The sequence below is a fragment of the Sphaerodactylus townsendi genome, linkage group LG05, assembly GCF_021028975.2.
Source record: "Sphaerodactylus townsendi isolate TG3544 linkage group LG05, MPM_Stown_v2.3, whole genome shotgun sequence".
Taxonomy (NCBI): domain Eukaryota; kingdom Metazoa; phylum Chordata; class Lepidosauria; order Squamata; family Sphaerodactylidae; genus Sphaerodactylus; species Sphaerodactylus townsendi.
The window spans coordinates 38860862-38884507 of record NC_059429.1 but is presented as its reverse complement, the minus strand read 5'-3'; the positions used below and the strand labels follow the sequence as shown (position 1 = coordinate 38884507).

Below are 23646 nucleotides of genomic sequence, written 5' to 3'. Positions count from 1 at the left end.
TCTTCTGCCAGAGAAAGAGAACAAACATGTACAACTGTAGTAGCAGCAGTTGTAAGACTCCCTCGGGAAAACAGCAAAGTATTTTGGATCTGTGTGCTCATTTTCCAAGAAAGAGAGCAACTGTTACTTGTTAAAAGTAGCCATGCAGATACCTAATTACAAAGCTCAATTTCAAAGATGCACAACTCAGTTCAGTATATAACCCTAAAATACAAATTTCAAGGCTTTACGTATCCTATACTGTAGAGGGCAGAAGCAGTAGTTCTCCATTGTTGTCTAGTACAAACATCTGCACCATGCTGTGCCACTTGCAATCATTCTTGTCTTAATACTGTTTGAGTAGTTGAAATCCTCTGGCAGTTAACATTTTTGCCATCTTAACTTTTTTCTCAAATATGTTTTGCCTTCATAATCGCAATGCAGTGTGGCATTTTGCAAAATTCATAGAGTAAAAAGTATAATGTGTAAAAAACCTAATATGTTTTCCATGGGCAAATCTTCCCCTGTTGCAATGCCTATCCATTTGATTAGTGTGATATAAGTTGTTTGCAACTGTAGTGATTCCTAAAGTTAATATATTATTCCTAACCCTAACTGTACAACAATAGTTTCTGGGTCCACTCTCAGGACTGTCAAGCAGACATGCATTGGAAGGAGTTCAGGAGCATGATTCGAATGAGGACTGTTGCTCGCAGCAGGACAATACTGAAGCCCCCCTTCCCCCCATATTATTTTCACAACCTGAAACAGCTTTGTACTTGCTCCTTTGCAGGAAATTAAATACCGTATATTGCTACAAATTCAGGAACAGTGTATCATCCTTGAAGCCAATTTGGAACATCTAGTTGATACAGAATCCTGAAGCTTAGTTACTATCAGGAACTAGGCAAAGAATGCATTTTGCACCCATTCTTTAGTAACTTCTTTGGCTACCTGTCAATTACTGACTTCAGTTCAAGATACTGGCTATTTTCTGGAAAGTCTCTCACGGCCTGGTACCCACATAACTACAGGAGTACCTCCCCTGCTATGCTGCTGGGCATAGAACAGGAATCACTGAGGGTAGGGGTGGGGGCTGGTTGTGAATTTCTTGTGTTGTCCAGGGACTAAATGATCCTTGAAGTACCTTCCAGCTCTGTGTTTGTATGCTTCACTGATTTGAGCAAAACCTTCTGAAGGTGCCACCCTGCAGGTGGGTAAGATTGACGTGCCTTCTGTGCTCTGCATGTGAAATGACCTCCCTGAGGAAGCCAGGCCAGGATGGCTCTCACACGTCTGTATTTCTGGAGGTTGTTCAAAACAAAATTGTTCACATTTTTATAAAGGGCTGATTATAAAAGAACTAGTAGTGAAGCCCATTGTAGGAACATCTGTTAATCTTTAAAGTGTCACAAAGCTATTTTGATTTGCCTCAGGCTAGCCAGTTTTCCCTTAAAGTGTAGCTAAAGCAAGAGTCTTGCTTTAGCAAGAGCTAAAGCAAAAGACAATAATGCTGTGTGTTAAGTGTCATCAAGTTGCTTTCAGCGACTCTATGAATCAATGTCCTCCAAAGCATTGTATCGTTAACAGTCTTGCAAACTAACACTAGTGCTAAGAAAAGTTGAAAACAAGAGGAAAAGAGGAAGCCCCAATATGAGATGGATTATTTCAGTCAAGGAAGCCACAACCCGCAGTTTGCAAGGGCGGAGCAAGGCTGTTAGCAGTAGGACATTCTGGAGACTATTACTTCATGGGATCATCTTAAGTTGGAAGCAACTTATCTTGGCCGCCTTAGTGCACACACCTAGGGCAAAATAGATTCCGCTGGAGAAGGATCTGCATAAATGACTGAATGACTTTCCACTGGAGGGAAAAAACCTTAGGTTCCTCAGGCTTAGAGATAACTTCGTGGAAGTCGCACCCCATCCTCTGCAGAGCTCAGTGCTAGGTTGCAGCTTGTTAGGAGCTTGAAGTTGGTCCCCCGTTCCTTATTCACGTTTCCTATTTCCTTATTTATGAATCAGTCTGGAAATACTGATGATAATTGCACAAACTGGAAACCAACTTCAGCCTTCTCAACTCACTATTGTTGCTAACTGCCATCTTTTCCCCAGCCACACCTTTTGCCTTCCTTTGGGCTCTCACCTCCCAACCTTACTGTGGCTAGGCCTTCCACAGTGCCCTGTTTCCCTGGCTATGGGAGAAGCATGCAGGCTGCTCCTGCAACCATGGCCTCTTTTGGAAATGTTGAAGAGGGCAGGGGTGGGAAAAGGCGGTCGCCATGGCAGGAGAGACAGAGATTGCTGGGGCTGCCAAACTCGAGTCTCCATTGCAGTGAGCAAAAGCCCAGCCAGGGAAAGAAGAACCAAGAGGTCCCAGCAGGTAATTCTCCCCTCTCTCTCTTCCTTTTATTTACCGAACTTAGTTTCTTTCACTCGCTATTCTAAGTTTGTGGAAGTCACGCTCAGTGCTCTAAAGTCTCAGCTGTGTTGTGATTCTCCAGCATCGAGAGACTGTTAAGAAAACTCCTCTGTGTACATTCAGAGGCACTCTTTCTGTACCCCTGTACTCCACTCCGGCAATCAACATTTTAGTTTATTTTGCTGAGAAAGGATTTTTGAGTTTAAATGTAGCCTAGTGGACCTCCCTTCTTCTTTTGGCACCAGTATTTTTAAAAGCTTTGTAGAAGGGCACTTTCTCACCTCCCTACTGTTCAAAATGCCCCCCACCAAGTTATACCTTGGGGTTACCTGTGGTGCCCTGACCTGAATGGTCCCAGCTCGCCCAGTCTCATTAGATATCAGAAGCTAAGCAATCTGCTGTGTATAGAGCAAGTAACTGCCAAATTCCACTGTTTTGTTTGTGTTGGTTTGTACTGATTCTGTATAAGCTTTGCCCCTAGGTGCATTCGTTCTCTCTCTCTCTTTCTCTCTCTCTCTCTCTTTGTGAGAGAGTGTGGGGGAGCCATTGGCTGGAAGTGAGTTGTCTGTGAGTTGTCTCCACCTTTTAGGCTTGCTCAGTTATATATGTAGTTCAAGAAATTGCTTCTATATACAAGGAACAGAATTACAGTCAGCTGTTACAATATTGTCTTTTAAAATTCCCTTGTTTACATTGTTTATGATATATCATGTGTGATACCTTTTTCTTTTGCATTTTCCCCCTAACTGTATGATTCTAGTCCTATTGTGGTGTTTGTTGGATGGCTGATATTGCCTGCATTGTTTATATTGTGTGGCCTGCTTCAAACCTCTGTGAAGAAGGTGGGCTGTAAATAAATGAATAGATACAGTGAGGCACTGTGGCAGTTGTCAAAAGCCTTTCTTCAAATATTGACTGTAATTGAAAGAACATAACTATCTCCATTGTAGGCTTTTGCAATCAGTGCCTTGCTGTACAGAACTTCCTGGTTGAGAAATTGTTTTTGGATTGAAAATGTTCGCTTTTTCATTGACTGTGAAGATGAGTAAGAAGTATTCCAAATGAGCTTTATATGCAGTGACTTTGAAAATCACCAAATGAACTATTAAGGAAGGGGGGGACATTCTTGTTTTGATGTGCTAATTCAAATGTAAAAATTAAGTTCACACCACTGTCATGAACACAACTTCAAATTGAACTAAGACCAATAGGCTAATTTTTTTGCTGATGGTAGACAATGGAATCGTTACATATGAAATGATAGAGCTTTCATAAATTGTATGTTAGCTTTCAGTTTCAGACAGTAAAATAAATTATGAAAATTGAATAGAAAACTTTGTGTCACTGAAGTTCACTCTGACCATGTTCAACCATGACAGATAACTGACAGGAGGCCATGATGTGCATTAGCCCAGTTGGGCTTGCATGTCTGCTTTCCTTCTCCAGGTGTTGAATTCCAGATAGAGATTAATTCTCATTTCCTATGATGTTAAATACCGGCATGTTGTATGTCTCCATACACATCTAGTTCAGTCTCAGTTTAAAACCCTGGGGTGGTGGGGAGTGAACTCCAATTAGTCTGCTGTATTCATCCCTCCTGGACAATCAGAGCTACAATGCAGTCCCAGAGTAGCTGCACCTTTCTAAGTCCGTGGAATTTTGTGGCCTTAGAAGGGTGTCACTCTGTTTATGATTGCATTGTAAGTTTCCAACTAAGATTCTCCACACAAGCAGGTGTCAGGGGGAAGCGTGGCTTGAATATGAATCCAGTAGCCATCTGGGTTCATGCACATGATCCCCAATGGTTATTGTTGGCTAAAAGTGGCTTCTGAATCTTCTGTGTTTGTTCCATGCACCTCCTTTGCTTTTCCTCTTGAATTGCTTGTAAGCTACTATTTTAGGGAATCTGCAATAACAATTAACTTTTTTGTTTTTTAGCCTCAAGGAATAGGATCACCTAGTATCTATCATGCTGTGATAGTAATATTTTTGGAATTTTTTGCTTGGGGACTCCTGACTGCACCAACTTTAGTGGTAAGTGACTGGTTTATTTGTATGAAATTACAGTGAGTTGACCTTCAGTTTTATTTCAGTTATGGCTTTCAGACTTGACTTGGCAACATAAGTGTGCCATGAAGATTATTATATTAAAGATGTTTGACTTGGTAGTTTACTATTCTTATTTTCTATGCACCTACTTGAAAATACATTGCTCTGAAATTGGTTAAATTAGCTGCTAGGACTCAAGAGAATAATATGATGGCGGAAGGGTGCCACTTGTCCTCTGCAGACCTGAACTAAACATTATAAAATCTAAATTTACAAAGCAAAAGGGAGGAGATGGAATGTATCTGCAGTGCAGAATATGCTTTCACATATTTCTTATTGTGGTGAAAAGCCAGCATGGTGTAGTGGTTAAGAGCGGTGGACTTTAATCTGGAGAACCAAGTTTGATTCCTACTCCTCCACATGAGCAGTGGACTCTCACCTGGTGAACTGGATTTGTTTCCCTGGTCCTACATGTGATGTTCATGGACTACAAATTCCAATTGGCCATGCTGGCAGGGATTGATGGGATTTGTAGTCCATGAACATCTGGAGAGCCGCAGGTTGCAGACCCCTGTGCTAGGTGAACTTGGGCTAGTCACAGTTCTTTCAGAACTCTCTTAGCCTTATGTCACAAGGTGTCTGTTGTGGGACGAGGAAGGGAAGCCTCTTGTAGCCTCTTTGAGACTCCTTACAGAAGAGAAAGGATAGGTATAAATCCACACTCCTCCTCTACTATTTATGTATTTGGTAAAATATTTCATCCAATATAATGTATATTGAAGTCTGAAATGGAGTGAACTCTGCGCAGGGAGCATATTGTACTAGAGAGATTTTTTTCATTGTTAAAAGTGTTCTATGCTTGATGAAATATTAATGTAATCAGATATTCCTGGTAAACTGGTTTGTCTTGAATTTGTAGAATTGTCCTTCTTAAGGATAACGTGTTTTCTCAACTTATTAATAAGCTGATGTATAATTGAACTAATCATTTGTGACTGTGGAGAATGAGAGGCATAGAATAATCCATTAGAGAAGCTCTAATATATTGTTCTTGCCATGTAATTTCAAGATTAGCACGTCCATTTTCAAATTATACTTTGTTGGGGCTTTTATTCAAAGTGGACCTATCAATTGTTGGGTTGCTCGTGTTAGAAATCATACCCATGTTGAGTGATGCACTTGTATCTTACAGTAATGTGGAATTTAATGCATGCTCTCAGCTGATAGCACTTGGTACCTCTGTCCCCCAACCTACTTTTTTACTATCAACAACATGCTGTATCTTTTAAATGGCAATATATCTCCCCATGCAATATTCATTTAGCTGAGCAGTTTTCTACTCTGAGGGGAAATGTTGGTCCTACCCATAGAGAATAAACGTAGAGCTTTTCCACAGGCAATGGCGGGTCAGTTTTGCCCGTTCCCCTTCGTGCTACTGACCAACTCTCTCCACACTGCTCCTGTCGCTCCTCTTTTTTCTCATTTATTTCAGCTCCTGCTAGCAGTAGCTCTGCATAGGCTCACAATCTTAATGCTGTAATCTGTGTGCATCTACTGCGTTTTAATACATTGTGTGCATAATTGTTCCACAGGTTTTGCACAAAACATTTCCAAAACATACATTTTTAATGAATGGCCTGATTCAAGGAGTAAAGGTAAGATTACTCGAAATCCTAATAAGCAGTGAGTTAAATCAAATAAAAAACCTTTAATGGCATATTATAAATAATTAGCAAAGTGCATAGAGGGAAATAATAAACAGATTAAAAGTTTGTTTACGGCAAGGGAAAAACTTATGTCTTTGGCTTGCTGTTATGGTAGATGTAGTGAGATCTGTCAACCATTATTATAGATAGTAAATGAGCCATCGTAGATGTGATAGCTTCATTCTTATCTGCCAACAAAAGCTTCACACAGTCCTTGTCTGAAAGATCTTTCTGATCATCAAGCAATTGTCCAAGGACAAGTGTTCAGGCTTCTTCATGTAAAGGACATCGAAGAATAATATGAATGAGCATATCTGGTTCATTAAGATCACAAATACACAGACGAGCCGAGTATGGGTTTGTGAAAAATCTCACTAGAAAGACTGCAGAGGGAAAGATGTTCAATCTTGCTAGAGAAAAAGTTCTGTGGTGTATCGGATTGTTTAATGTAGTCAGATATTTTGTGCTTGAGTCCGTAGAAGGAGTTATTCCAAATATTCCTGACGAACATATTTTTGGCTTGTGAGGATGTAATAGGTGTCTGTCTTGGTCTATTCATCTTTGTTTGATTGTTTGATAGATGTATTTGTCGTCACACAATTGCAGGGTATCCAGTGCAATTCCAATTTTGGCTATTTTGCTGTAGATGGGCTTAGACCTGTTTGCAGAATTTATGTTCTTGAGTAGGAATGAAATAAGATTGTCTTCATTAGAATTGAAGTGTATTTTCAGCCAATATCTGATCGCAAATAGCCATCCTTTGGACTACTGAGTTACATTTGACTGTTCAGTGGTCAGTTATTTCATTGTGCAATTTTTTTGAACCTATGAGAACAAAAGCTGGAGGAGGAAACATTCCTGAGTGCTTATGTCTTGAACTTGGAGCATAGTTCTTGCTGGAGGGGTAAAAGTTTCTGGGTACATCACTGCAGTTTGCAAGTGGAGCCGTTATGACCATATGCTGTTACACACATTCAGAATATCTGTACAGAAGTTAAAGAGAGGGGTTCTATCCTAGACTTCTGGATGCTGGATTTCTGAACCAAAAGACTCTCTTGTTACTACAACGTCTTTACAATGGTGTTGGCTCCCCAGAGAGTTGTTGTATTCATCTCACATTCATCCCCTCGTCCTTCAGAGAAAGGTGCGGGAGCCAGAAGACCACTGCAGTATTCTTTCCAGTCTGAGAAATATCTGTCTTTCAGATCAGAAAGATCTCCACAGATATGTGACCTCGGCCTGTTTAATGGCTCATGTGCAGGTTGCTCTGAGGCCCTGACTGTGTCTACCACTGCCTTGCAAATCAGTCTGCAAAAATTACTAGCCTGACTGTTCACACATGACATGGCTAATTCATATGAGCATGCTGATGTTTCATTTTTAGGACAATTGCTTGTTTGCTTTGCATAAATGTTCCTGTCTGGTTGCCTAGAAGCAGTTCTTACTTGGTCTAGCCAGCCTGCTTTACAGCCTAGAGGCAGCAACTCAGTCCAAGCTGGAAAGAGTTTCATGGAATTGCAGTTTGCAGCTTTAAACAGCAAAGACGCTACCCTACCACCTGTATGGCACACTTTCTCTTTTTGGAAAAGCTATTTTGCTGGCAGGAATAGCAAGCAATGTATGATGACTACGCTCATCTTCGTGCCGATTACCTCAAAGAAGTGACAAACTGTCTCTTGGTTTAAAAGCAGATAAATAAGTTCTGAGTTGGATCCTACAGATCTTCCAATTACAGTTCCTTCCCTAGTGTAAGGCAGAAGTGCCTCTTGTAAGGTTCCTTATGCTGGGGTGCAGAGTGCTGCCATTTGTGTAGCAGATCTTCAAAATCTATCCCAATATCTTACAGCCTCCCACCTTCTGTTTGTTTTCCTTAATTTAAAATGCTTTTGGTTTTCTTCACAGGGTTTGTTGTCTTTCCTGAGCGCTCCCTTGATTGGGGCCCTGTCTGATGTTTGGGGCCGAAAGTCCTTCCTGCTGCTAACAGTATTTTTTACTTGTGCACCAATTCCACTAATGAAGATCAGCCCATGGTCAGTGGCCATTTCAAAGTTTGCTTTTGTGTATAGATTGTGTTAGTGCCATAGAGCTAGGTTTACCCCAGAAGTCTGGCCTTAAATGTCAGGCTCCTCTTTGATCAGTTTCAGCTGTTTTTGTGTGGGCTTTGATTAGGCCTGTTGGCAGAGTTCCAGGCCACCTACCAATGAATGCATTGTATGTGGCACAGAAGACTGTGTTCTTGGCCTCCCTCCTTGTTTTGCTGCCTGACAATGTTGAGAGCTAACAAGGCAATGCTCTCAGGGCTTTTTCAATGTTTTTTGTTTTGTTTTGTTTGTCCACTTGATGCATCTGTAAGCTTGTTACAATACAGACCTGGCTTGTGGGATTCTGCTGCCTCTCCTCTTGCAACTTTTATGCAATACAGGCATCAAATAAGCAATATATGGTGCTATGGGGCTTCGTATATGTAATATCATCTCTAAAGCCAATGCCTGTTTAGACAGGCTGACTCTATTATGTTTAGGTCTGTTTCCTCCCTTAAATATTCCCTCCATCAGGGACTAAGGAAACAAGGGTTGTCCCTGGTAAAGTTTGGAATTCTCTAAAATTATGAATTCACAGACAGCTCAAAGCTGCTATTACTAAACTATAAAACAGGACTGCATGCTTATAATTATTTTTCGGTCAAACTGTGTTTGGCATGCTAGACTGTTAAAAGCTTGTTTGGCTATAATTGCGTTCCATACTCATTTTGGCTTTGCAGGGAAGCTACTCGCAGTTTAAAAAATGGTTGTTTTAGATGTACCTTTAGATTTGCCAAACACACTTGTTTGGGTGTGAGGTCTTAATTCTGTTTTTGTTCTGTTTTGTTTGTTGCATTTATATCCCACCCTTTCTCTGAAGAGTTCAGGTTGTTCCACTTCATTTAAACTACACAATTGTGATTGTGAGGTTAGATTGAAAAGATGGTGGGTTACTTAAGGCCTGTAAGCTTTTGTGGCTGAACAGGGATGTAATATTGTCAAAGGCTTTCACGGCCAGATTAAACTGGTTGAGGTGGGTTTTCCAGGCTGTGTGGCCGTGGTCTGGTGGATCTTGTTCCTAACGTTTTGCCTGCATCTGTGGCTGGCATCTTCTGAGGTGTATCACAGAGGGAAGTCTGTTACACACTGTGTCCAGGAGAAACAGTCCACCACAGGAAAAATATTTCTACCATACATCAAGGGAATCACTGATCAAATAGAAAAACTGATGAAGAAACATAACCTACAAACCATCTTCAAACCTACCAGGAAAATACAGCAGATGCTACGCTCAGCAAAGGATAAGAGAGACCCCCTCATTTCTGGAGGAGGCAATTTTTTTTTAAACTTATATACCGCCCAACCCCCGAAGGGCTCTGGGCGGTGAACAACAAAAAATTATAATTACATATAGATTTTAAATAAGTTAAGTTAAAATGCAGCAGATAATAACAACAATGCCCGCAACAATTCCTACTAGATACTCCCAGAAGGGGAGAAAAAGAGTGGGGCCCATAGGTGGTAATGGCCCGAAAAACAGGAGGGTGAAAGGGGCACTCTTATCAGCGGCTGGACACTCCGAAAGCCCGGCGGAACAACTCCGTCTTGCAGGCCCTGCGGAACTCACCAAGATCCCACAGGGCCCGGACAGCTGGAGGAAGAGTGTTCCACCAGGCAGGGGCCAGGGCTGTAAAAGTCCTGGCCCGCATGGAGGCCAGCCGCGTCATTGAGGGGCCAGGGACTACCAGCAAATTGGCCTCTGCGTTCAGTAGGGACGTATGGGGTAATGCGGTCCCGAAGGTAGGAGGGTCCCAGGCCGCATAAGGCCTTAAAGGTAAGTACCCATACCTTGAAGATGATCCGGAATTCAACCGGGAGCCAATGCAGACGACGCAGTATTGGTTGAATATGGTCACGGGAGGAGCCCCCCCGTGAGCAAACGGGCCGCCGCATTTTGGACCAGTTGTAACCTCCGGATCAACCGCAAGGGTAGGCCCGCGTAGAGCGAGTTACAATAGTCCAGCCTGGAAGTGACCGTTGCATGGATCACCGTGGCCAGGTCTGTGTGGGAGAGGAAGGGAACCAGCCGCCGGGCCTGTCGAAGATAGAAAAACGCAACCCGGGTTATATGGGCCACCTGGGTCTCCATTGAAGAGACTAATCCAGGTGGACCCCCAGGCTGCGGACCGAGGGGGCCGGCGCCAATAAGGCCCCCTCCCACACCAGCGGCTGGAAATTGCTTGCCCTTCAGCTGTGGAAAGATCTACATAGGAACCACAAAACGCAGCATTCAGACTCTTATTAAGGAGCACGAAAGACACTGTTGGCTTAACCATCCTGAAAAATCTGCAGTTGCAAAACATGTCTTAAACAAAACAGGACATAACAATTTATTTGAAAACACTGAAATTCTGGACAATTCAGAAGGTTACTTTGTCAAACTGCACAGGGAGGCCATTGAAATTCACAAACACCAAGACAACTTCAACAGGAAAGAAGAGACTCTGAGAATTAACAAAGCTTGGCTACCAGTACTTAAAAACACCAAAAGCAAACTCCAAGGGCATGCTAAGTTCATGAACAAAGGACTCCACCCAAACACAGGATTTGCATTCACCAATACTGCTGCTGCTGCTGCAGGCATGAAAATGTGAATCACTCCCTTGACTGATAAGCCCCACCTGCAATACAATACTATCAACCACATCTTTGCATAACAAGTTCCACCCAAACACTTACTGATTGGTTCCCATCCTGGGACATGGACAATATATACCCCAAACATTCCCTTCTCTCTGGACACAGTGTGTAACAGACTTCCCTCTGTGATACACCTCTGAAGATGTCAGCCACAGATGCAGGCGAAATGTTAGGAACAAAATGCCACACAGCCTGAAAAACCCACCAGAACCAGGGGTGTAGTAGTTGATTTTAGTATTGCAGTTTGTATTGTTGTGAGCTGCCTTGAGCCCATCCAGCGTGGATGGGTAACCTATAAAATAAATAAATGTGAAGACATGCTCTCCCAATCCAAGTCCGGCATCTTGCTGATTATATTTGGTGTTGCGAGGGTTAGGCACCATAGCAAACTATTTCTACTGGACTCATGATCTATATTAGATACACAGTGGTGATGTGAAAGAGAGATCGGGGTTGATGTGATGTGTCTTGTGTAAAACCAGGCATGGATTCATCTAGCTCAGCAAGGTCTTTCCCAACACCCAGGGTGGATGGCATTTTGAGAATGAGAAGCAGGCACAATAGGGAAGTGAGAACATCGTAGAAGAACAGTCGGGATGTATTTTGTGAAATAAGGCTGCTTCAGAGTACCAAGTGGACGAATCCCAACATAAAGTCTGTTAAATGGTTTGATCTCAAAATCTGCCCCCTGACTTCCCAAAGGATTTTTGGAGATAGTTATGCTTTAATTGCCTCTGCAGAGAAGGGGTGACATGCTCAGTAATGTTAATGAAGGATGCCTATGTGAAGTTAAAGATGACAGATTATTTGGACAGGCAGAGGTCAGTCTGGGTAGACTCTTAAGCAGTTCATTAATTGAATACTTTTAATCCTGAGCCTGAGTCTTTTGTTCTTAGGTGGTACTTCGCTGTTATCTCTGTCTCTGGAGTCTTTGCTGTGACATTCTCAGTAGTGTTTGCTTATGTAGCTGATATAACCCAAGAACATGAAAGAAGCATGGCCTACGGCCTGGTATGTCTATCTAAATTCCTCTGTACATTTTAAACACAATAGCCATTGTGTAATTAATGTTCCTGTTGGACACATGACTCATTTGAGATTTTTCTGTTATTGACATCAATATTCTAAAATTATATTTTGCAACTTTTTCTGACTTTGGAGTGATAAAAGAATATTGCTATCTTCTCCCTTCCGACTTTAATCCTCAGTGTCTGTCTTATATTAACTTATGATGATGTTAATTCATCCCCCAGTTGTTAAAAATCAAGCATGGGGTGGAAAAAGTAGATAGAGGCCCATTATGCTTGGACCACTTACCTCAGGGCTTTTGGCTGTGCAGTGGGGCTATAGTATGGTCTCCCCGCATTTCTCTGTTTACAACCAAGGAGCCGTTCTCTGCCTGCCTCATAGCTGCTTGTTGAAGTCTCAGTGGGCCTGAAAGGCACAGATCTCATCACAGTCATAGTTGCAAGATAAAGGACTTGATCAAAGCCCTTTCAATTGCAGTTATATTGATATTCTAACCCATCCCAAAAATGGCCCCCCACCCAGATGAATGAGGCAAAACAATTCCCTGGACTATAACTACTGAAGAAGGGGGACAGTTTGCTTGATCTTCCTCCACTTTCTTGCTCTCTCTCTCTCTTCCTCCTGCTACTGCTGCCACAGGATAGAAGGCTTGTTTTACAATAGAGGCTTGTTTGAAATAAAGTTTGAAATAGCCCTCCTGATCATCGAGGAGGGTGGAAGTAGAGGGGAGGAAGTGTGGTTGAGCCAAAAAGAGACCATTCTTGTACTGTTTCTTGTAAAACCCAGCTCTCTGTTATTATATCAAGATATTGATATCTCAATATTAGCATTTAGAGAAGCAGGAAGGAGCCAGTATCATGGAAGGGGGGACAAGGGGGAAGCCGTGGACGGTAATGTGAGGGAGTGGAAAGGGTGGAACTAGATAGGCTGGCTGTGGGTGGAGTGAAGATGTCTGAGGCAAAGCTGTGCTCACTGGCAAAGCTGCCCATTCTGGCTGTGAAGCAGATTAAAAATTGTGCTAGAAGTGGTGTCGCTTGCCACAGAGAGAATGCAAAGTGAAAGCCGGGCTCAAGGAACTATGTCCGTACAAGAAACCTTGCCATGATGGACATTTGCCCCATTGCGCACCAAACACCTTGTGCATAATGGGCCAGAGGGTGCTTTCCCCTCTGTAACTCAGAGTCCTCCAGTAATATTGTAACTCAGGGGCCTCTGGTGAAGTTGATGGACAGTAGTTACATGAAAGAATTCACTTCAGAAGACATAAATATATCTTTATGCAGTGAGTGAATTGAGGCATTCACTTAAAGTAAATGTTACAATGGTCATGGTGACAGGTGGCTTAAAAAGGGGGTTAGACAGATTCATGGAGGATAGGTTGCTCCATGGCTATGAACCATAGTGAGTTTGGGAACTTCTGCATTCAAAAGAGTAAACCTCTGAATACTAGTGCTAGGAGGCAACATCAGGGGAGGGCCTCAGCCTCCGCCCTGTCTCTTGGCCTTCCAGAGCAAACTCTGTAAAACAGGATGGTGGACTAGATGGACCACCAATCTGATCCAGCAAAACTGCTTTTATGTTCTAAGTTGTACTGTAGAAGTAGGAAGTGTCCAATAGCATTGCCTCCTTCCTATGATAAAAGAACTGATCCTTGAAACTGTGAATGTTTTTAGCAGCTGTAGTAAAGGATGGGATTTCTGGCTGAAAATATTTTTCTTTTCTGTGTTTGTAGGTTTCAGCGACTTTTGCCGCAAGCCTAGTCACCAGCCCTGCCATTGGTGCCTACCTCGGTCGAGTGTATGGAGACAGCCTCGTGGTGGTCCTAGCCACAGCAATTGCATTGTTGGACATTTGTTTTATCCTTGTTGCTGTACCTGAATCATTGCCAGAAAAGATGAGGCCTGCATCATGGGGAGCACCCATTTCTTGGGAACAGGCAGACCCATTTGCGGTACTGTATTTAATTGTTTGATACAGGCTTTGGCCTAACCTTAAAAAGTGATTTTTCATTCATGTATATCAGTATTTCTTAAACTGTCGCCAAATGGTAATACCCATGATTCTCATTAGCTAGTATACATTAAATATCAAGAAGTAAGTTTTGCATATATAACTTTCTATGTTTCAGTTCTATTATTTGTCTGTTCAGTTTTATTATTTGTCCAACATATTGGAATTTATTTTAATTATAATGTTTTAATCACATATTTTACTATTTACTGATCGTTGGTGGTTGTTGTAAGCTACCCTGATCCTGGCTTACTGGAAAAAAGTGTAGTATAAATCTGATCAAATAAAAATAGAATAAAGTAAATTCTCCTAGTAATGAAGAGAGGAAGTTCTGTATATGCAGCCTGTGAGAGACATCTTTTTTCCCTTTCCCTAGTCATTAAAGAAAGTAGGCCAAGACTCCATCGTGCTGCTAATCTGCATCACAGTCTTTCTTTCCTACCTCCCTGAGGCAGGCCAGTATTCCAGCTTCTTCTTGTACCTCAGACAAGTAAGCATTTGCCTAACTGTTCTGATTGTAGAAAAATTAACTTACAGAACTGGGGGATGGCCAGCCAGATGGAGCTGCTGATAGGATTAATGTGGTTTTCCTTGTATTGTTGTGCCCCAGACTGGTGCATTTGATGGGAATTACCTACTTGTGTAGAATTGTTTGTGTTCTTTAAAAGTGAATTAATTTTCTGTTGAAACAGTGAGGGTTCAGGGCAAGCATGTTCTTCAGAAATTTGTTCTGGTCTTCATAATGGAAAATATTGGTTTACAACCCCATCCATGAGCCAGGCGCCAAACCAAAGAGGCTTCCTGGTGGTGTGGAGAAGCTCCGAAAGTAAAAGAGCCCCCCCATCCCACCAAGATACCTCTATGGATTTCAATGGATTTATGCCCCCAAAGGGGCAGCTTAAGTCTAACGCATGGCCCATTAGTATAACACTGGCAAAGAATGAGAGGAAGCTAACTACTACGCTACGCCGATGGCAGGGACCTTGGGACGCCTGCGTGGTGTTCGACACCGTGTTCCGGGGGTGGGAGCGGTGGCCACATGCTGGAGGGAACCCCCCTCCACCAAGGAAAGTGCCCCAAGGAGGGCAAATCTACCAACGCAATGGTGCGCCTCTCCCAAGAGCGAATTTTGCCACCCTCTTTCTATGGGACTCTTTGTCAGCTAGCTAAAATGTTTGGTTACATGTTTGTGATGACCACAGTTGAGCATGTTCACATATATTTAAAGTGAAATGACCAAATAATCTTTCTCATCTAGATGATGAGCTTTTCACCTGAAAGTGTTGCAGCATTTATAGCAGTCCTTGGGATTCTCTCCATTGTTGCACAAGTAAGTTATTTAACTAGCAATCATGTGTATGTGGCTGAGGCGCTGTCTGTAGAACCCTTGCAAGAGAGGGCTGCAGTAGTACCTAAAAATGTATGGGACGAAGGGAAACAGCTGCTGTTGCTATTCAGCTTATAGATGCTTTGTGTTTGCTTTGTGCCACTGGCAAGAATCAGGGCTAAATCTTCCATTGTGGCTATATCACAGGGAGGTTTTTACAGGGTTTCCTGTAACTATGATGTGCTTTCTTAGGCAAGTGAGGAGTAACATGACAGAGGTCTCTGAAACTGTGCATGATAACGAGAAAGTAGATACAGGTAATTTTCTCTTTGCAAAAATATTAGCACTCTGGTTACCTATGAAGCAGATTTGCAGTCGATTGAAGACAGACAGCATAAAGTACCGTTTCATACAGTGCGTTGTTGACTTGTGGAACACGCTGTCCCAGGATGTGAGAATGAAGTTTTAAGAGTTTCTGCCAGCCTTTGTTTGATTACATTTTTGCATTCTGGAATAAAAACATTTGATCAACCACTATGCCTCAGCCACTATGAGGAGAAATGGGGCCTTTGTTTTTTTAATCAGGTTAAATTCAATGGAAAACATCTACAAATACTAAGGAATGAGAGTTTTGTCAGTTCCCCCTTATACTGTTTCTTGGAGAAGGGAGTCACCTGATCACCAAAAATAGCATTTTGAAAGGCATTTAAGATCACAGCAAGAGTGGGGAGTAGGAGTAAATATCATTGGGGGTGTGTGTGTATTTTTCACATGCAAATATATTAGACCCAACAATTTTCAGAAAGGTCAAAAAGGCCAATTAACCATACCGGTAAATGTGATGGAGGGTTGCTTTGGGGTGTGTGTGTGTGTTTCCCTTCAATTTTTCAGTTCTCATAACATCTACTACAAGCCTAGTTAGGAAGAAACTGAAGCAAGTATAGGACTTCAGTTTTAGCCATTTTCATATGGTAGTTGAGATATTTCAATAGAAGCTAATTTTATTAAAAGTTCTTTAAGAATTGGTTAAACTTTTTAAAAAAGTTTCTTAACCAATTCTTAAAGAACTCTTAATAAAATTAGCTTCTATTGAAATATCTCAACTACTATATGAAAATAGCTAAAATAAAACCTGCAAGGAGGAGCACAACAATATAACTCCACCAACTCAACCGTGCAGAAATGAACAGAACCCACACCCCTTTAAATAAAGGAAGAACAGAGAACAAGGGCTTGGTCCACTTCAACACAACAGAGAAGCAAGCACCAGACAATTGAGGGGAAGGTTAATTCAATGTATAAAATTGAAATATCACCGCAGACCCTGAAACCTGGAGAAAGAAATCCAAAGGAAAAAACCCTGAAACAGGGGTAAGAAACTATACACAGAAACCTGTAAAAATAGAACCTCCCTCAGAAAGTAAAAAAAAATACAAAAAACTGCATCTAACCAATTAAACTGCACAAACTCCCCCCCTCCCCCGGCAAGAACCACACAACCAAACAGGAGAAGACCACCAGTCTTTTGGACCTCAGGAGGATTTTTGGCCTGTCTTCTCCAATTTTACACTAGGAAAACAGGTTTCTAACCAAAATATAGAAGCGATGAGGGAAACTAACCCCCCCCCCCCACAAAACCCCAAGAAAAATAGCTCAGCAAAAAAAGTTAAACAGAGTCATGCACACACCAAGACCTGAAAAATTGTAAATAAAAAATCCCACCAGCCAAGGTAAAATGTTTGGGAGGGGAGTTAAAATATAAAGTGTAATTGCCAGCCTTGCAAATTACCTTCAGGAATTTTGGGGTTTTTTGGGGAGGGGGAAATTTTTTTAAAAATTCCCTGTGCCCTTACATGGGCCATGGGAAACTGAAAAGCCAAAAAAAGGAATATTTTTTTACTATACCTAGATAGCCAGAGACTGGGGTGGGGGTGGGGAGTTTGGCTTAATTGAATACACGCTCATAAGAGGGGAGACAAGGAAGTCTTGCTCCACAGATGGAAATTTTTGACTGCAGCATTTATTTATTCAAAACATCTTTATGAGACCTTTCTACCTAAATAGGGGTCTCCAAAATGGTGAACAAAAAATATTTGAACATTAAAACAGTATTTAAAATAACGTATAAAATAATTCAGTAAAAATCATACAACCCCAAGGACCCAAGCCACCCCCCCCCCCCCCCCCCCCATTTATCCTTGAAGATAATACACAGGCCTCAGTGGGACTAGCTTCCTCATAAATATGTTCAAGATAATAATAAGAAATACCCATGTCTTTGCTCATTTCAGCTAGACCAGAAAGGTGGGGGAAGTATTAAACTTACAGCTGAATCAGCGGACAGTACTTCGTTATGAAACAGGGTGGTCCTTTTTTCCTCACTTTTTGCAATAGATTGTTCCACATCTCCCCCCCCCCCCACATGTTACTTAAAACCAGATTTACATGGTTAATAAAGCACTAGCCATACATTTCTGCAGACAACTGCTTTTGCTAAATTTGTCTGTGTCCTGGTTACTTAAAGTAGTCAAATTGGTGTTGCCAACTAAAATACTGACATTTTCCTCCCCACAGACAATAGTTCTGAGTTTACTTATGAGGTCAATTGGAAACAAAAACACCATTCTTCTGGGACTGGGATTCCAAATTCTGCAGCTTGCATGGTATGGCTTTGGCTCAGAACCTTGGTGAGTATTTTTCAGTGTGTTGCTTTTTTAGTATAATATTTCAGATGCGCTCTACTTCTTGAACAAATATCCCTCAGTATTAAGTGAATTATACATGCTCAAATGCTTTGCCCTCCTTTATGCTGTTTCAGTTTCTGTGTTGGCTGGAGTTAGTGATTCTTGTTGTGCAATCATTTTCTAACGAGACCTTTAATAGACCCAAGTATGATTGAGGACACATTCTGTGACAATAATGAACTTTCATTCCCTGTCATAGTCCTTAAATCATGCGTTCAGACTGTTTTGCTGCTGCTTTCTGCATTGTTTGCGCTCTGAAATTTGCTTAGGGCAAAGCTATCAAATCAGTCTTACCAGATGTAAAGGGTTTCTTAATTTTGTACTACGTTTTAAAAAAAATATCTTGGAGAAAATGAATGCCTACTTGGACTATTAAAGAAACTCAGGGCATGAAATTAACTGAAAATTCTGTTGAAACAATCAGAGCTGGTTATGAGTGGGAACTTGACATGATTAACTCTCGCCAATTGTGCTTTTCAGGATGATGTGGGCAGCTGGGGCTGTTGCAGCCATGTCAAGCATCACGTTCCCAGCTGTCAGTGCTTTAGTTTCACGGACAGCAGATGCTGATCAGCAAGGTAGGTACCGGTATTTGAAATGTTCCATAAGATGGATTTCTCAAATCAAACATGCTTCTCTCCTTAGGGCTACCTTGGTGGGGAGACAAAACAAACTCTACTAGCCTAGCACATTCTTGAGCTTCAGAGAACTATGTTTTACAAAAATGTTCATTATTTTGGAAACAGAAATCAAAATATTTATTGGCAGTTTGTAGGCTGTTGGGAGATTATTTTTATTATTTGGTTTTCTATATTGCCCTATCCCCGGGGGGCTCTGGGTGGTGCACAACATAAAAATTTCACCACAAATACAACCAAAGGGAGCAAGAACTTAATACAGATAAAATAAATTACAAATTACAGAAGCTCAACTAATTATAAAATATAATTATTAAAATCACTTTAAAACAGTGGTTAGTGCAATAAAACGGCGTCCAGCGAAACCCCATATTTAAAACCCTCCCCAAGAGGGAGAAACGGCGGGTCCTATCGATGTTAAGGGACCCCTGATGTAAGGGGGCAAGGCAGGTAAATGTGGTGAACATAAAGTGTCTTTCTATCATGACCCCAGTGTAGAAAAGCTGGTGATTGGCTGTAAAGATGACTTTTCCAAAAATTGATTGTTTTTTTAGGTGTTGTCCAAGGAATGATAACAGGAATTAGAGGACTTTGTAACGGTTTGGGACCAGCACTTTATGGCTTTATATTCTACATTTTCCACGTGGAACTGAATGAAATTCCAGAGGCTCAAAATGACCTGGCAGACAATGTGGCTGTGCATCACCATTCGCAACAGGTATTGCCTGGGTTTCAGGGAGATGGGTTTGTCCGTGTTATGGCAAACAGGATCACTTTGTGCATTACATCTTTGGGTGTGTATCTAGAAATTGAAGCCAAGAATGTAGCAAGCACGTGCTTAGCAGATATGCATCATACTGGTACTGCAGTAAGGAGCATGTCCCGCAGTTTTTGTGGGTGTGCAGGCAGTCATGCTTGGTGGCAGGTGTCTGTCACATGTGCATTAGGTGGCAGATCCAGCATAACTTCTCTGAATTGTGTGAGTTGGTATAGTGAGTTATTCTAAAAATATGTAGGCTTAAAAGTTTCTATAATGTTTTCTCTGATAGGCACTGTCTAGGCCTAAGTGAATAGAAAGCTTGGTGCAGCTTTAGTGGTGTTAAGGGTGTTCTTCTAGTGGTGTAAAAGCTGATTCACAAACAAGCCCAGTGTGTATGTTGTACAAATGCTGGAGTACATGAGCATGGCCAAAGCTTTCAAGGCCTGGCGCAAACATACTGGGGAGCAGCAGTAGCGTAGTGGTTAAGAACAGGTGCTTTCTAATCTGGAGGAACTGGGTTTGATTCCCCGCTCTGCCGCTTGAGCTGTGAAGGCGTATCTGGGAAAATCAGATTAGCCTGTGCACTCCCACACACGCCAGCTGGGTGACCTTCGGCTAGTCACAGTTCTTCTGAGCTCCCTCAGCCCCACCTACCTCAAAGGGTGTTTGTTGTGGTGGAGGGAAGGGAAAGGAGATTGTCAGCCCCTTTGAGTCTCCTACAGCAGGGGAAGGGGAGTATAAATCCAAACTCTTCTTCTTCTTCTATGTCTCACATAGTGAGAGTAGGCATAGAACTATAAGAGTCACTTCTGCATCCTATTGTGGTCCAGATAGGCATTCATGGGTGTATTTATTCATTGGCAGAATTTATTCCATGCCTTTTACTATCAAGGCAGCTAACAGGTTAAAATATGCATAATAAAAGCACTTCTTAATAGCCATAAAAGTCAACAAAGTTGTGTAGCAGTCAAACCATTCAAGCTAAAATGCACATACAGAAATTACTAGTGAAAAAAGGGCAGGAAGCCCTGAGGGAATGTGCATCAGGAATAGCAGGCAAGTGTAGTTTTCAGACCCTGCCAGCCAAACTGAGGAGAGCTGTTACTCGACTAAGGTGGCTGTTCGATTGCCGAAAGCTACTATTCAGGCAGTGGTAGAGTTTGCAGAACCTACCTGCACACATTTTACTCTTTTTTAAAATAATGTTATCAATCAAAAAATTACAGGAAAAGAAAGTTAACAGTAATAGCAATGAGAATAATAATACACTTCAACTTTTAAAAAGAAAAGAGAAAATGAAAGAAAAACAAAGATAAGGGGGAGGCTGTGGCTAAGGGCTCAGTGGCTCACTCAGACTACTGATTCTGGATTTTTTCAGAACTAGTGGGTCTAAAATGCAGACCCTTCCAGTCCACCTGGCAAATTTAAGGTCCCCAAGATCTGGGGAAGTGAGACCTAAGAAAAACGTGCTCTACAGCCAGCAAAAATAGCCCCTATCAGCAATGTTGTAGTCTGGGAGCGCTCAAAGGCTCAACCAGAGTGAATTGCCATTCCACCAGACATCTGTACACATTCTATTCTTAAGATTGTGTTCTGGCTACAAAAAAGTGTGTGGGGGCCAGGGGGGGACCAGTTTGCTTCTAACCTGTTGCCTCTCCCTGCTCTGGCTTACTCTCTAAACTGAATGTCAGCATGTGAGAATTCCTTTTGCTTGTGTTTCATCACAGCACAGGTGCTCAGTCATGGTCATTTTTTCAGTCTTCTTAATCCGTGGTGAAGACGGAAAGTCCTTGTTTGCATGGAAATCTTCCTAGCTTATGCAAAAGTATTCCTCCTCCTTTGTTGGTGATCTCATTTTACTGTCTTATGGACTGTAGGCTAGCATTAATTATTTTAGAGGAAATAGTAGCTCATGAAAGGGCACTCTGCAATTACTGGTTAACAGGATTAACCTTGTATCTTGGCATGCTGTAAGATGTGGAGCAATTCTGTGGCTTAAAGTCAAACTCAGGCAGCACTCCGAGCAAGTTAAATAAGGTATTGTTTGAATTTAGGGTTCAGTACCTTCTAATCTCAGATAGATACAAACAAGGGAGAGGGACTGGCATAACCTTCCCCTTTCTCATTCACCATGTCAGGGTTTTTTGTCCTCTACTGATGTCTGACATGACAGTCTAGAAAAGAACATAGCTTCAAGTACATGAACAAAGTCTATCTTTTGTTAAGGCTATTGTGTGCCTTTTTGTTTTTCTTTCCAGAATGCGATCATTCCTGGTCCTCCTTTCTTATTTGGAGCATGCTCCGTATTACTGGCTCTGCTTGTTGCCTTGTTTATTCCTGAACACACCAATCTAAATGGTCGATCCAGCAACTGGAAGAAGCACTGTGGGAGCCACGGCCATCCGCACAGTCCACAGGCCCCTGGGGAGGCCAAAGAACCTTTGTTACAAGACACAAATGTATGACAGCAACACTCATGGACTCTTAGAGTGCAGTTCTTTTTATTCTTTTTCACCTGCAGTTCTGGATGCACATTCCATTTCCATCAAAAAGTGGTGTTTCTTAAGAGGGTCTTAAGGAATTCTCTTTGCATGAAAATTGTAAGAACCACATCCGGGAAGTGGAAAATCCTCCAAAGATTTAAATTATTTCAACCTTTTAAATTCTTAGAACTCTTTCCATAAGTTCTCAGTAAATATTAAATATTTACATCTTAATTTTGAAACTATGTATATCTCTATATCTATATATTCAAGGTATCAGCATGTGTTCCTGCATCAGTTTCCTGAAGGTGTTGAGCTTAATTCTCTTCATGCTGGTCTCAGTGAGGCATAATATGAGCAGGACTTGAGGACCCGTTTGTTTAAACATAAAACCTTGGGTTAGATGAATTCAAAGCCTTAATGTAGATGCACTTGACTAAGTGATGAACTGGATTGACCTTGGATTTTCAAATCAATGTCTGGCAAGTTTTGTTTTGAGTTTTTACTAACACAATCATGTGTTAAACACACATCCTCAGAAGAACACACTTTTAAGTGCATTACTCTCATTCTTTCTGTTCTTTGAACTGAGTATAGTATCTGTTTGTAGTTCTTATAGGTAAGTGGTATGAGCCTACAAGATTTTGTTATTGGCTCCAAAACTCTTTATCTTCCTAACTAGAATTTGATACCACTATGCTTTTGATGTTTTGCATAAGGACCTCAAAACTTGAATATGAACTCAACTCTTAAGCTGATAGCCTTGAAGATGTCAGTGTACTCCATGTGGGATTACCGCTTCGGTTGCTGGACAGGATCGCTGAAGAGCAAGGTATACAGCTCAGGGGACGAGGCCGTTGATCTGCCTTTTCCTGTTTTCTGAGTTGTAACAAATGGTGGGGGTGAGAGAGAGCTGGCATAGTTTTGTCCAGTAACAGCCGTGGCAATCCTTTGCTCTATAGTGGCCTTTCAGAACTGTCACAAATAACATGTCAAACAGCCAAGGGTTAGTCCTGCAGTTCCAGGACCACAGTACAGGAGAGAGCTTTATACAATTACTGATGTGAATTTCTCTAGAACTGTATATTTTTGTGTGCAGTTGTATTATTTAAATGTTCCTTTGTATAAAATGTGTATAAAGTATTGTATAGTTCAAAATGTTTTCATCTTGTGCTGTGGTTATCGTTTAAGCTTTTTTAACTTTCACCATGGTTGAATAAAAACTGGCCAATATGTAAATACATTGTTAATAAAGTTGAATATTTTAGTGATTTTTCACAATTATTTACAACAATGCTGTATAGGGATATATTCATATATATGTGACTTGTAGCTTTCTTTGTCAAAGGCAATTATTACTTGTTCCTGGTATTTATGTTCCTTATTTCTAATTGGGCAAGTAAATAGACACCTGAAAGTAAAAAGACACCTGTACTATCCTTCAGTACATGAAGAAATTGAACATTTTCAAGACTTCCTATTCCTTGGCTGCATCATTAACCAAAAGAGACTGCAACCAAAAAAATCGGGGAGATCAAGACTGGGAGAACAGAAAGCAGTTGGAAAATATTCAAGTGTAAGGATGTGTCACTGGCAAACCAGGTCAATTAATTCATGCCATAGTATTTGCCATTAATGTATATGGGCGTGTCAGTTGGACCACAAAGAAAGCTGACAGGAAGAGGAGTTTGGATTTATGCCCTGCTTTTCTCTCCTGTAAGGAATCTCACAGCAGCTACCACACTCCTTCCCTTCCTCTCCTTACAAAAGATACCTTGT

The 23646-nt window shown here is 41.5% G+C and overlaps 1 protein-coding gene across 2 annotated transcripts in view; it reads left to right on the top strand.

The window, feature by feature from the left end:
* Positions 1-23138, top strand: part of MFSD14A (major facilitator superfamily domain containing 14A) — a 30529-nt gene extending 7391 nt beyond the window's left edge. Inside the window, exons 1-12 of one of the 2 annotated variants that reach the window (XM_048497586.1) lie at positions 2209-2361; positions 4339-4434; positions 6042-6104; positions 8058-8185; positions 11773-11887; positions 13638-13856; positions 14292-14405; positions 15174-15245; positions 17817-17929; positions 18467-18564; positions 19179-19342; positions 21643-23138. In XM_048497586.1, the coding sequence (XP_048353543.1) occupies positions 2224-2361; positions 4339-4434; positions 6042-6104; positions 8058-8185; positions 11773-11887; positions 13638-13856; positions 14292-14405; positions 15174-15245; positions 17817-17929; positions 18467-18564; positions 19179-19342; positions 21643-21849 (1527 nt within the window). In that variant the 5' untranslated portion in view covers positions 2209-2223 and the 3' untranslated portion in view covers positions 21850-23138. Of the gene's footprint in view, positions 1-2208; positions 2362-4338; positions 4435-6041; positions 6105-8057; positions 8186-11772; positions 11888-13637; positions 13857-14291; positions 14406-15173; positions 15246-17816; positions 17930-18466; positions 18565-19178; positions 19343-21642 lie in introns of those variants that run through there. The other variant, XM_048497587.1, reaches the window with a different exon arrangement.
* The last annotated feature ends 508 nt before the right edge of the window (positions 23139-23646 follow it).